This window comes from Nerophis ophidion, linkage group LG01 (genome assembly GCF_033978795.1).
Source record: "Nerophis ophidion isolate RoL-2023_Sa linkage group LG01, RoL_Noph_v1.0, whole genome shotgun sequence".
Taxonomy (NCBI): Eukaryota; Metazoa; Chordata; class Actinopteri; order Syngnathiformes; family Syngnathidae; genus Nerophis; species Nerophis ophidion.
The window spans coordinates 20,886,177-20,900,287 of record NC_084611.1 but is presented as its reverse complement, the minus strand read 5'-3'; the positions used below and the strand labels follow the sequence as shown (position 1 = coordinate 20,900,287).

Below are 14,111 nucleotides of genomic sequence, written 5' to 3'. Positions count from 1 at the left end.
ATTTTTTGGTCTTTGTTAGAACTCTAGCGGCAGCGTTCTGAACAAGCTGTAGCTGCCTGACAGTTTTTTTGGGAAGACCTGCAAGGAGACCATTAAAATAGTCTAGCCTACTTGTAATAAAGGCATGTACAAGTTTTTCCAAGTCTTGTGCTGACTTGAGCCCTCTAAGTTTTGTTACATTTTTGAGGTGATAGTAGGCCGATTTTGTTACTGATTTGATGTAACTGTCGAAATGTAAATTAGAATCTAAAATAACCCCAAGATTTCTGGCTTTATTTGAGGTTTTCAGGGACAGTGATTGAAGGTGTTGGATGACTTTAGACCTTTCTTTTTTAGCACCACAAACAATTATCTCAGTTTTATCTTCATTTAGTTGTAGGACATTTTCGCACAGAAGATCTATGGGGCGATAGTCATTTGGTGATAGTGCTACATAGATTTGGGTGTCATCGGCATAGCAATGATGGTCAATGTTATTATTTTGCATGATTTGTCCTAGTGGGAGCATATAGATGTTAAATAATGTCGGCCCCAAGATTGAACCTTGGGGGACTCCACATGTTACGTTGGTTGGTTCTGATACAAAGTCACCAATGGAAACAAAATAGTTCCTATCTTGTAGATATGACTTGTACCAACTTAAAACTGTGCCTGAGATCCCCACCCAGTTTTCCAACCTGTCCAAAAGTATTGAGTGGTCAACAGTGTCAAATGCAGCACTGAGGTCCAAATACATTAATACTGAAGTCTGTGTTTAGACGGATGTCATTTAGAACTTTAAGAAGGGCCGTCTCTGTGCTGTGAAGAGGTCGAAATCCTGACTGGAAGTGGTTTTGGCAGTCAGTAGAAGCCAAGAAGTGATTTAGTTCTTGGAGGACAACTTTCTCAATTATTTTACTTATGAATGGTAGATTTGAAATTGGTCTGTAGTTGTTGATAACAGAGGAATCTAGGCTCCGCTTTTTTAGAAGAGGTTTAACGACTGCAGTTTTGAAGGCCTTCGGGAAATTGCCCGATTGAATAGAATTATTAATTATTTGCAATACGTCTGTTGATAGGCAGTCAAAAAAATTCTTATAGAAGTTGGTGGGTAAAACATCAAGGCAGCAGGTGGATTACTTTAGAGCTGTCACCGTTTCCTCTAGAGTTTTAGAGTCTATGGCATTAAAGCTTGCCATCATTGCTGTGTTACTTTTGCCTAAATGGGGTGGTGGTCCAGCTATTTTACCTGAGATATTGGTGGCGCGTCTGATGCCTTAAATTTTATTAGTATAAAAGAATGCTAACTCATTGCATTTCTGCGTGGAATGTAGTTCGGCTGGTATTTGTGTTGGGGGGTTGGTCAGTCTGTCAACGGTTGCGAATAAGGTTTTGGCCTTATTAGTGTTGCTGTTTATGATATTGGAGGAGAATGTTTCTCTAGCACTTTTTAAGACCAAATTGTAGGCCTGGAGGCTCTCTTTATAGATGTCATGGTGAATATAAAGTTTTGTATTCTGCCAGATTCGTTCAGCCTTCCTGCACTCTCTTCTCTGGGCTTTTACAACAGCAGATTTTCTCCAAGGTGCCTTTTGCTTACCAGAAATCGTTTTAACTGTAACAGGTGCAATGATATCTATGATATTCACAATTTTGGAATTAAAGTTGCTTACAAGATCATCAACATGACATGGGTTTAGAAGTGGTAGTGAGGAGATGGCGTTTTTAAAGAGTACATTAGCATGTTATTTTATGTACCGCTTTTTGACAGCTTTGATTCTGTTTGTGTGTCCGGAATTCCAGAAATATTAAAGAAAACACAGAAATTATCAGACAATGAAAGACCAATCACAAGAACATCAGAAACATTAAGACCTGTTGTGATAATCAGGTCCAGAGTGTGTCCCTTACAATGAGTAGCCTCTTTCACATGTTGAGACAGTTCAAATGTGTCTAAAATAGTAAAAAGTTATTTTGCGCCCCTGTCATTCAAATCGTCAATATGAAAATTAAAATCACCAGTTATAACCAGGCAGTCAAAGTCAGTGGAGATGCTAGACAATAATTCAGTAAAATCATCGAAAACATTTGCAGGATATTTAGGTAGCCTGTAGATAATTAACAAGAGAATTTTGAGAGAGCATTTCAATATATATATGTATATATATACATCTATATATATATATATATATATATATATATATATATATATATATATATATATATATATATATACACACACGTGTGTGTGTGTTTTGTCTCGTCTTGTCTCATAGTATTGTCAGTGTACAGGAGTTTTTCTTGTTTTTGTTTATAGAGTATTGTTCTTGTATTATATTGTTTATGTTAAATAAGGAATGAGTGAGAAGGGTTGGGCTATTATAAGCATCTGCTTCATCCAACCCCTTTTCAAGCCTTGCATGAATATCTCTGCCAAAATGTAAAAAAAAAAAAACCTGTGTTTAGTTGTACTGTGCAGGTTTGAAATAAATATTTCAATTCAATTCATATATGTGTATATATATATATATATATATATATATATATATATATATATATATATATATATATATATATATATATATATATGTGTATATGTGTGTATATATATGTATCTATATATATATGTATGTATATATATGTATTTATATATATATATATATATATATATATATATATATATATATATATATATATATATATATATATATGTATGTATATGCATATATATATGTATATGTATATATATATATATATGTATATATATATATATGTATATGTATATATATATATATATATGTATATATATATATATGTATATGTATATATATATATATATATATATATATATATATATATATATATATATATATATATATATATATATATATATATATATATATATATATATATATATATATATATATATATGTATATGTTTTACATTGAACTTTTTGGACTCCTGTGTTATCAACCAGTGAATAACAATGACAAAATAATTTGTCTGTGGCAAAAACAATGTTTTTTTTTTCTTTGCAGCCGTTAAGGTGAACTGCAATGGCTTCTGTGGCATCACCAATAAAGTAAATGATACAGCATGGACAGTTCAGGAACAGTACTTCAACAACACAATCTCTGTTGCAGACAAAGGTAAGTTTTTTTTTTTTTTTTTTCTGTGTTCAGAATCACAAATACTTTATTAATACCTGAGGGGGAATTAAATTGTTGTCTTAGTTACTGTGGTTGTCATATGTTTCAGTGATTTGTGATCAAGTTTTTGTGCCTCCTCTGCCTCATCTATTTCGTCTCTCTGCCCTATCCAGGAACACTGAAACAAGGAAATCATTTGTTTGCCTTCAAGTTTCACATTCCATGTAAGACACCTCCATGACACACCATGCATCTATGACACGAGTAAAACCCTGTGGTGATTAAAACGCTAAAATGCATCGTAACGTTTCAAAACGTTTCTTTAATCGAATAGTTGTAGAAACGACTTAAAAGTTACAAGTGTTTAGATGGATACATTTGATGAATGGCTGTAACTTTCATGGAACATATTACTTATATAGCTGCCACAAAACATCTAAATTTGCTACAAAATGAAATGTTTTGTGCCTTCTTACCTTACCTAGTATTAAGGTTTTCTTAGCTGAAGTAACCCGTGATGCTGTTCGAGAGGCAGCTTCCGCAGACAAACCCCATTTTCAAATTAGTAATGTGCTTCTTACCGCCCCTTCACTCATTTAAGTTAAAGCTAAACTGAACCAACATGTACTTATTTAACCAGCACATATTCCTTTTTTGTATTGTGTATTTCCGACACCGTACAGATATAACAATTTTTAGACAAATGCCAGATAACAGACAAGAAAGTGTGAAAATCTGATTGAAGAAAATAAAGCCAAGCTATTGGTTGTTTAGAGCAGCCACTTTTGCCATTTTCCTTGAGTGGTCGCTACATACAGTGAGACCACAACTTAGAAGAATGATTTGGTCCACAACCATGCTTTTTACATTACATCAAAACATAATGTAACAAACGTTACCGTTGTTTATGTTGCGCACCGACCTCTATGAGTTAATCAATATACATGATTTACCTTAGAAAGCAACAGTTGATAATTGGGGCTGGAGGGGGCATGTCCCCAACACTTTTTAAAAGAAAATTTTTGGCCCCTGCACTTTTTACCTTCTAAATATTATCTAACACTAATGAATGGCGACAAGTCAAATACTTGTGCCAGGCGTAAAAAGATTGAAAGTTCTGAAAGCCCACAGAACCGTCTTCAGGTCGAAACGGTGAAGATATGTACCGTTTCAGCCTTTTATCCCCATGCAAAATTGCAATTTTGATTGTCTGTAACAAAAGTTTTTGAAAACTGCCTCCAGAGTGGGAAAGTCTGAAAACTCCGGCATGGGGCAAAGAAAGCCGCCACAGTACTGAATTATGTTCGTCGCCAAACCAACCGGGAGAAGGCATGCTCATTGATTGAAACTTTTATTAGTAGATTGCACAGTACAGTACATATTTCGTACAATTAACCACTAAATGGTAACACCCGAATACGTTTCTAAACTTGTATAAGTCGGGGTTCACGTTAATCAATTTATGGTCAACACCTGTCAATATTAAATATGTGGTTGTGATGTACAATAGTTACTGTTAGCTCTATGGCAACAAAACCTCGCCATCATCTATCAACTCGACATTTAGTAAAAACACATACACAATAAGAATAACACAGGCATGTGATTTTTCCGTCTAAAGTTGGAATTCCGTCTTTTTTAATCTCGGGGGAAAAAAATATATATATCTTCCGTTTTTTTTTCCGACCCTAAGGTCAAGATTCGTTTACTTGCCGATTCGTCTTTTGTAATCGAGACGTAGCTTATATTACGCTGTTGGTGATTGGTCGATATGTCCCTTGTGACCAATCAGGACATTTGTTATAAATGATGACGTTATTATCGCCATTTTCCAAATGTAAACGATGTCAGTTCTCGAGAGAAAGGACGCTCACGAGTAAAAGAAATTGATAAACATGTCAAAAATAAGTTTCGATGGGACTGGATGGAAAGGGAAATCACTGATACTGTTGGGAAGAAGGAGGTTACGACTTTGTTCTGCGATTTTATTCGGAAAATCGATCGTCCCGGAAAAGTTTTGTGCACGTGGTGTCATGATAATATTGACTATGGATCACGAGGTTTCAAGGCTTTGGAAGTACATGCGAAACAGCAAAAACATATGAAACAACTTGAAGCAAGGAAAACAAACTTTTCACTAGCTGGTACTTTTTGATGTCAACCGAAAGTGAGCAAACCTTACGGACTCCATCCTTTGTTTACATCGACAACTGCCGTAGACATCGAGAGGAAAGATCCACCCAAACAACCCACTTCAGTTGCAGACAGGGTAGTTAATAATGAGGTAAGCTTAAAATATTTGCTTGCGAAATACACATATTTGTTTTAAATATTAACCAATTATTGCTTTGCAAAATATATAAATGTGTTTTCCTAAAAATAAAAAGCCACGTGAAAGTATACTATGAAATTACAGAAATTCAAAGAGTCGCATTATTGATTCCAGTTAACAATTTATTCTAAATAAATTTGCATATAATACTGTTTTTTAATATTAAGTTCTTATGTAGTCTCTTGAAACAATATTGTCAGTGGTGTAACAATCTTGAAAGTAAATATTTTCACACTTGTTTCATGGAATACGTCAGTGTCCTCACATTATTATTATTTCCTATTTTCAAATATGAGTAAACAATACTAAACATGTTTAATTATTTTCATAAATGTATTTTAGCGAAAAGAATGAAATGTTTACATTTGGTATTTTAATTTGCAAGGAAACCTCATGTTAGGGCTCTCCGAGCAAGTAAATGTGTGAAATGAACTGTGGTAATGTGGTAATACTGTAAATAAACTGTAGATAATAACACTGATCAATGTGACACCTGTGGATGTGAAATGAACACAAGATGTAAATATTAGTGACTAAATACTGTTGGGACTGAACCATATACAGTGATTCATTAGGATAATTGGGGTATGTATGTTCTGTTAATGATGTTTTCATGTCTTTAAACACTAAAATATTTTCTTCAAATGGTGCTGTTTTTGTTAATTTTAGCATGTTAAATTGGTGAATAACCAGGAGCTTCGGGGGGCGTTGCCCCCCCTGTCCCCTGGAAAATTTTTCAGCCTTTTTCATTGTGGTCAAATTACATGCCTGATAACACACGCGTAATATTATTTTAAATACAACGATGTCAAGCTTGAGTCACCAGAAGAACGAGCGTTTAATTGTCTCCTTTACTACTTCATTATTACTAAAAACAATGTGTTACCGTTGTATACTCTACAATTATGTTCTACTGATGTTTAATATTGTAATTTTAGCTAAAAAGTGTGGCATTAGAACGAGACCATGTTGGTGAATTGTGCATGTGGTGTAAACAATGACAACTATCTTAGATCCTTACTTTTTTTTAGAGGACAACATTCACTTTTTAAAGTAGTGCACATACAGTATCAAACCGACAAAAATCTAAATACATTAATCTGTGTAAACATTATCCAGCATCCGGTAGAAATAGCAGTCGATACAGTATTGTGCCTGACTGGTGGCCAAGTCATGTATGCAATCATGGTCTGGAGAGTAGTACATAGTGAGTTGATCCATGTCCAATGTAGAAAAAAAAATGTAGTGGTCATCCTATACATGTTTCTGTTACTGTATTTATTTGTTAAATATTAATGTATTCCTAATAATCCAAAACATGCATCTTATCCTTCAAACCACCTGCCCCCCAATCCACATCCGATGTACTGCCAATCGTGTCCACCCAACTTCTGAAATACAAATTTAGTCCTCCGTTCACCCTCACTGCTCTTACATGGTGAGGGGCGCTTCCCCGAGAAGTTTTACTCTAAACGCTCTTGAACTCAGACTGGGGCAACGGTTCATCTTTCAGCCGGACAAGGACCCATGGTATACAGTACAGCCAAGATATTAAAGGAATGGCATCAAGACAACTCTGTAAAAATGTCCTTGAGTGGCCCAGCCAGAGCTCTGACTTGAATCCGATCGAACATCTCTGAAGAGATCTCAAAGGGTGTGAATAGTTATTGGGTAATGTATGTTTTTGTATCTCAATTTTCTTTTCATAAAGGGATATTGAAAACCCCAAAAAAAGACTGGTTTATTTTAATTTAGTTTTAAAATACGAAAAAAAACAAAAAAACTAAGCGTTTTTCATTTTTGGTTTTGAAAAGAAAAAATTTGATTCCAGTAAACAAAACGGAAAAACAGACCAAAACGGATCGTTTTTCCATCGTCTGACACTGGAAGTTTTATTTTCAAAGTAAAAGCGGGGTTATTACAGTACCCATGTGTCTGGCTAAAATTTATTTGGAGCCCTACACACAAAATATTTAGACATGGCACAACAGGGTCTGACATTTACATATATCTGTATGCACATACTGTATATGAAAGTGGAGGTAAAAAGGGATTTGATCACGCATCACAGTACAGATTTTCTTAAAAGCCATTCCGGGGTCCTGTCTTTAGAATCACTATTTCCGGTTCCGTTGTCGGAATATGAAAATACATAAATTTATGGTTTGCTTTTCAATTTCAGTTTCTATGGATATGTGCATAAATATTTCTGCATACGTCTTGGTACTTTGTGCCATGACTAAAGTATTTTCTCCTCTCATGTATAAGAACTTTGTCTGGAATTAAAAAAAAAATCAATTTTTTCCCTATCCTTGAATGTGTGAAGAAAATGTTTGCAATGTGCCTATCTGAGGTGAAAACATTTAGGTGTAACCCTATAAAAAAAAAACAACACCCAGAAAACAAACATATAAAATACAATTAAAGAACGTCAAACTAAGATAAACGTATGCAGTAACAAAGAGATTTGTCAGTACTTGGATGTATTTATCCATCCATCCATTGCCTACCGCTTATTCCCTTTGGGGTCGCGGGTTGGATGTATTTACTGTACTTGACCAAAAATATGGATACATATTGTCTGTGCTTTTAAGGTGAGTTTCTTTCACCTTGTCTGGTAATGGAAGAAATATAATGTTTGTATTTTTTAATTTTTGTCTTCATCAAATGTAATAAAAACATTATTATTTAGTTTGCCTGGATTAAAATATACTGTAAGACAAGATCTAATAAAACAGTTGATTGATGGAATGTGTAGGATTAGTTTTGGAAGAAATAATGAGCAGTGCGGCAAATTATTTTTTAAGCAGAAATAAGATTTTTTTGGGCAAATCTTTTTGCAATTGTTTAAATTCAAAAAGTGGTAGATGAAAGTGAAATAATTAAGCAAGATGCCTTGTGCATCCATAATATCTACTAGCCACCAAATACTTTTCTGAATGCAACCATAACAACTATTTGATTGTGTGTCAAATCTGTTCTTTCATATTGGAATGTGATTTGTGTGTGCATCATCTTCCAATAAAATGCTTCTGTTTGTGAAAGTCTAATAATTTAATATCATGGATCTTTAATCCTTCTAATTTACCAAATATTTTTTGGGGTATGCAGTTCCAGAAGGAATCACAATTTTTAATCCATGACTTCCACAGGTTAATTTTCAGGGTACCATTTAAACCAGAGCTTCTCAAGCTACGGTACATGTACGTGGTACCAAGGCTCCATCTAGTGGTTTGCCAAAGAATCACTTTTTTAGGTTTAAAGGAAAGTTGAAAATCCTAATTAATCTTAATTTCGCCTCTGGCATTATTAAAGTATTTCTGATTCTGATACTGACCCTGTACAAGTCGCCACCTCATCATAGGGCCAACACAGACAGACAGACAACATTCACACTCACATTCACACACAAGGGCCAATTTAGTGTTGTATTTTCCTATATTCAAACCCAGTGTTACTGTTAATACTGTGTTGCCGTAGCAGAAAAATATTAAATATACTTGCTAAATGAAACCTCTGCCTTGTTTTTTAAGGAATATATAGGCCTACAAGTCTACTGTATTTTAATGTTGGTCATTATGGTGGTACTTGGTGAGCAACGTTCTTTCTGAGGTGGTACAAGGTGAAATAAGATTCAGAATAACTGATTTGAACAATCAAAATCTATAACATTTAGTTTTCCATCTTTATATTCTTTCACCATGTGGGCCCTTTTTTAAATCCGTCTTGTTTCCACAAATGAAATTAAAGCTGAGTCGGTTTATATTTGTCATGATCCACGACTTTGATCATGTCACGTTCTGGTTTGGGTTCGGTTTTCTGTTTTGTTATCACAGCCTGTTTGTTATTTGACGTCCTTAGTTCCCGGTGGCACTTCCGGTTTTGTTTCTGTTGCCATAGTAACTCATTAGTGCAGGGGTCACCAACCTTTTTGAAACCAAGAGCTACTTCTTGGGTACTGATTCATGCGAAGGGCTACCAGTTTGATACACATTTAAATAAATAACCAGAAATAGCCAATTTGCTCAAAATCATTATTTCTTCTAGATTTTCCAGAACAAAAATTTGAAAAGAAATTCAAAACACTTTGAAATAAGATTTAAATATGATTCTACAGATTTTCGAGATTTGCCAGAATACTTTTTTTGAATTTTAATCATAATAAGTTTGAAGAAGCTAAAATGAAGAACTAAATCAAAATGTACTTATTATTGTTTACAATAAAAAAAAAAATACTAGAACATTGATTTAAATGGTCAGGTAAGAAGAGGAAGGAATTTAAAAGGTAAAAGGTATATGTGTTTGAAAATCCTAAAATCATTTTTAAAGTTGTATTTTTCTCTAAAATTGTCTTTCTGAAAGTTATGAGAAGCAAAGTAAAAAAAAAAATGAATTTATTTAAACAAGTGAAGACCAATTCTTTAAAATATTTTCTTGGATTGTAAAATTCTATTTGAGTTTTGTCTCTTGGATTTAAAAATGTCGAGCAAAGTGAGACCAGCTTGCTAGTAAATAAATACAATTTAAAAAATAGAGGCCGCTCACTGGTAAGTTCTGCTATTTGAGCTATTTTTAGAACAGGCCAGCGGGCTACTCATCTGGTCCTTACGGGCTACCTGGTGCCCGCGGGCACCGCGTTGTTGTCCTCTGCATTAGTGTCACCTGTCTCTTGTTTGTCGTTGCGCACCTGATTTGTGATTATCTCCTTATTTAAGACTTCCTTTGTTTGCCATTCGTTCTCAGACTCTAGTTGGCTTTACACGCAACAGGTGACGTCGCATTACCGCATTGTGATAAATACTCTTCTTGTACTTGTTAGCTTCCACGCTATTCCTTTGTTTATTTCCCTATCTCACATGCTAGCGTTCTTAGTTCCTTCTATCTCCTATGCTAGTTCTGTTTGTTTTGTTTGTTAGTGCCTTTGTGCAAGTGTTTTGGTTCCTAGTCTGTTTTATAGTGTTTTAAATAAATGATCATTCCTACCTTCATGCTGTGTTCCATCAACGCTGCACCCACGAGAGAACGCAAACATCACCACGATGCCACCCATGTGTCACAATGTTTTTTTTTATTATTCCAGGTGGAATGAAATGAGAATAAGCAGGATAAATACATCTGGATAAACCTTCAATTTTGGTAAAGTACAGTCGTCCAAGAATTGACAAATCTCTTGGTTGCCATACATTTAGCACAGTTTGGCATTGTTTAATTATATTTTCTATATTTCTTTTCTGGGAGTTAATTTGATTTTTTTTTTTTTTGATAGATTAATATCTAAATGCTTCAACTCAGATTTTACAGGGACTTTGAAAATGTATGTATTAACACATTCATGGATAGGAAACAATTCATATAGTTTAAGGTCCAGGAAAAGTCCTGATGCATTAAAGAATATTTGCATCTTTTCAATAGCAGTTGAAATTTGTTCTTTGTTTATTACAAACCCCATTTCCATATGAGTTGGGAAATTGTGTTAAATGTAAATATAAACGGAATACAATGATTTCCAAATCATTTTCAACCCATATTCAGTTGAATATAATACAAAGACAACATATTTGATCTTCGAACTGATAAACATTTTTTTTTTTTTTTACAAATAATCTTTAATTTTAGAAATTGATGCCAGCAACACGTGACAACGAAGTTGGGAAAGGTGGTAATGAATACAAATAAAGTTGAGGCATGATTAGCAAACACTTATTTGGAACATCTTACGGGTGTGCAGGCTAGTTGGGAACAGGTGAGTGTCATGATTGGGTATAAAAGCAGCTTCCCAAAAAATGCTCAGTCTTTCGCAAGAAAGGATGGGGCGAGGTACACCCCTTTGTCCACAACTGCATGAGCAAATAGTCAAACAGTTTAAGAACAACGTTTCTCAAAGTGCAATTGCAAAAAATTTTGGGATTTCAACATCTACGGTCCATAATATCATCAAAAGGTTCAGAGAATCTGGAGAAATCACTCCATGCAAGGGGCATGGCCGGAAACCAACATTGAATGAGCGTGACCCGTATGAGCTGTTTTAAAAACCGACATCAATCTTTAAAATATATCACCACATGGGCTCAGGAACACTTCAGAAAACCACTGTCACTAAATACAGTTCGTTGTTACATCTGCAAATGCAAGTTAAAGCTCTGCTATGCAAAGCGAAAGCCATTTATCAACAACATCCAGAAACGCCGCCGGCTTCTCTGGGCCCGAGATCATCTAAGATGGACTGATGCAAAGTGGAAAAGTGTTTTGTGGTGTGACGAGTCCACATTTCAAATTGTTTTTGGAAATATTCGACATCGTGTCATCCGGACCAAAGGGGAAGCGAACCATCCAGACTGTTATCGACGCAGAGTTCAAAAGCGAGCATCTGTGATGGTATGGGGGTACATTAGTGCCCAAGGCATGGGTAACTTAAACATCTGTGAAGGCACCATTAATGCTGAAAGGTACATACAGGTTTTGGAACAACATATGCTGCCATCTAAGCGCTGTCTTTTTCATGGACGCCCCTGCTTATTTAAGCAAAACAATGCCAAGCCACACTCAGCACGTGTTACAACAGTGTGGCTTTGTAAAAAAAAAAAAGAGTGCGGGTACTTTTCTGACCCACCTGCAGTCCAGACCTGTCTCCCATCGAAAATGTGTGTCACATTATGAAGCTTAAAATACGACAGCGGAGACCCCGGTCTGTTGAACGAATGAAGCTCTACATAAAACAAGAAAGGGAAAGCATTCCACTTTCAAAGCCTCAACAATTAGTTTCCCTTTAGTTCCCAAACGTTTATTGAGTGTTAAAAGAAAAGGTGATCTAACACGGTGGTGAACATGCCCTTTCCCAACTACTTTGGCACGTGTTGCAGCCATGAAATTCTAAGTTAATTATTATTTGCAAAAAAAAAATAAAGATTATGAGTCTAAACATCAAATATCTTAACTTTGTAGCATATTCAATTGAATATGGGTTGAAAAGGATTTACAAATCATTGTATTCCGTTTATATTTACATCTAACAAAATTTACCAACTCACATGGAAACGGGGTTTGTAAATCTCGCTAACAAAAAATCTGCTTAGGGAGAAGAATCTTATCAGACAAAAAATAAGCAAATATCAACCTTATTTGAGATATTTAATCTTACTTAAATTTCAGTTTTTGCAGTGTAGTGAAAAAAAATGTTGAAAATGTTGGTGACGACAGTGCAGAACTGTATTCGGTGCATACTTTGGGTACTTTGCCTGGTACTCTATGTGGTTCAGCAGCCAGGTTTGGGTCTGCTGACCGGAGCACACGCCTAACATCGCAATCCTGAACTGCAAATGGTTGACTAACACGGAATGGGGACAGCAAATCCTTGGATGGTCTCTTGACACATCTTACAGAAAAAACAGTTCATCTCCTCGGCGAGAGAGGCATCCATGTTGGATAAGGTGGAGTTGCCGCTCTTAAACTTAGTGATGTGTCTAATTCGGTGCCAAGCCCATTTTTGATAAATGTCTGTGAAATATTGTTTTTATTTCATTTTTATAGTACTGGTTTGCCTCACTGATGCCCCTATTCAGGTCAGCTCTGGCTGAGCGATAGCTGGCTCCATCCTCTGACCTATATGTGGCATCTCTGGCTACATTTTTTTTAAACCATGGTTTCTGATTTGGAAAAACTTTGACATGCTTGTCCTCAATAACTGCATCAACACAAGTTGCGATGTAGCAAATAACAGTTTGGGTTTAGCCATCCAGGTCTGGTTGTGTGAAAACGTCCCAGTTTATGCCGTCAAAGCAGCCTAGTAGCTGTGCAAGAACAGTTTGAACAGTCTTCATTTCAGGCAGCAGGCAGGACAAAGCCTGAAATCAAGACTATTAAGGGGAAAATAGGCTGGTATAGATTGAAAGAATATTATGGAACAGAGTTTTATTGTCATTACAATGAACAGGTTCAAAGAACAGTGACATTTGGTGCAGATCACCTAAGGTGCATACACAATAATATAGTAATATAAATAGTAAAAAAGATAAAAAGGAAGATATATATATATATATATATATATATATATATATATATATATATATATATATATATATATATATATATATCCATTTTCTACCGCTTATTCCCTTTTGGGGTCGCGGGGGGCGCCGGCGCCTATCTCAGCTATATATATATATATATATATATATATATATATATATGTGAGTGTGTATAGATCCACACACATGCATATATCCATACATATGCACATATATACACATTTATGCATATAAACACATTTATGTACAGATATATAAATGGGGTGTAACGGTACAGAAAAATGTGTTTGCTCTTTCCTGACATATTTCAACATTTATGCATTCTAAGATATATATATATATATATGGCACATTTTTACCACTTTTTTTGTTCAGGTTCTTCATCACGGACATAGCTGCTACTCCTCTGGTTTTTTTCTTCTGTTGTTGTAATTTAGTTCATATCCTTCCAGGTCAAAATCTATTCCTTTTTTTTTAATCATCAATCCATGTGTTTGTGATAGCGATCACTTTGAAGGGTTTGTTGAACTGCTGTAAAAAGTGCTTCATGCTGTTATAATTTGCGTACAAGCTTCTGCTATTAAAATGAATAATAGACAATTTGTTATCAGATTTAATGTTGGTGT

The 14,111-nt window shown here is 35.0% G+C and overlaps 1 protein-coding gene across 1 annotated transcript in view; it reads left to right on the top strand.

Moving 5' to 3' along the window:
* The window catches only part of arrdc1a (arrestin domain containing 1a), a 37,128-nt gene that overhangs the window by 2,235 nt on the left and 20,782 nt on the right, over positions 1 to 14,111 (top strand). Inside the window, exons 2-3 of the mRNA XM_061897975.1 lie at positions 3,019 to 3,129; positions 3,303 to 3,353. Coding sequence (XP_061753959.1) covers positions 3,019 to 3,129; positions 3,303 to 3,353 — 162 coding nt within the window. The remainder of the gene's footprint in view (positions 1 to 3,018; positions 3,130 to 3,302; positions 3,354 to 14,111) is intronic.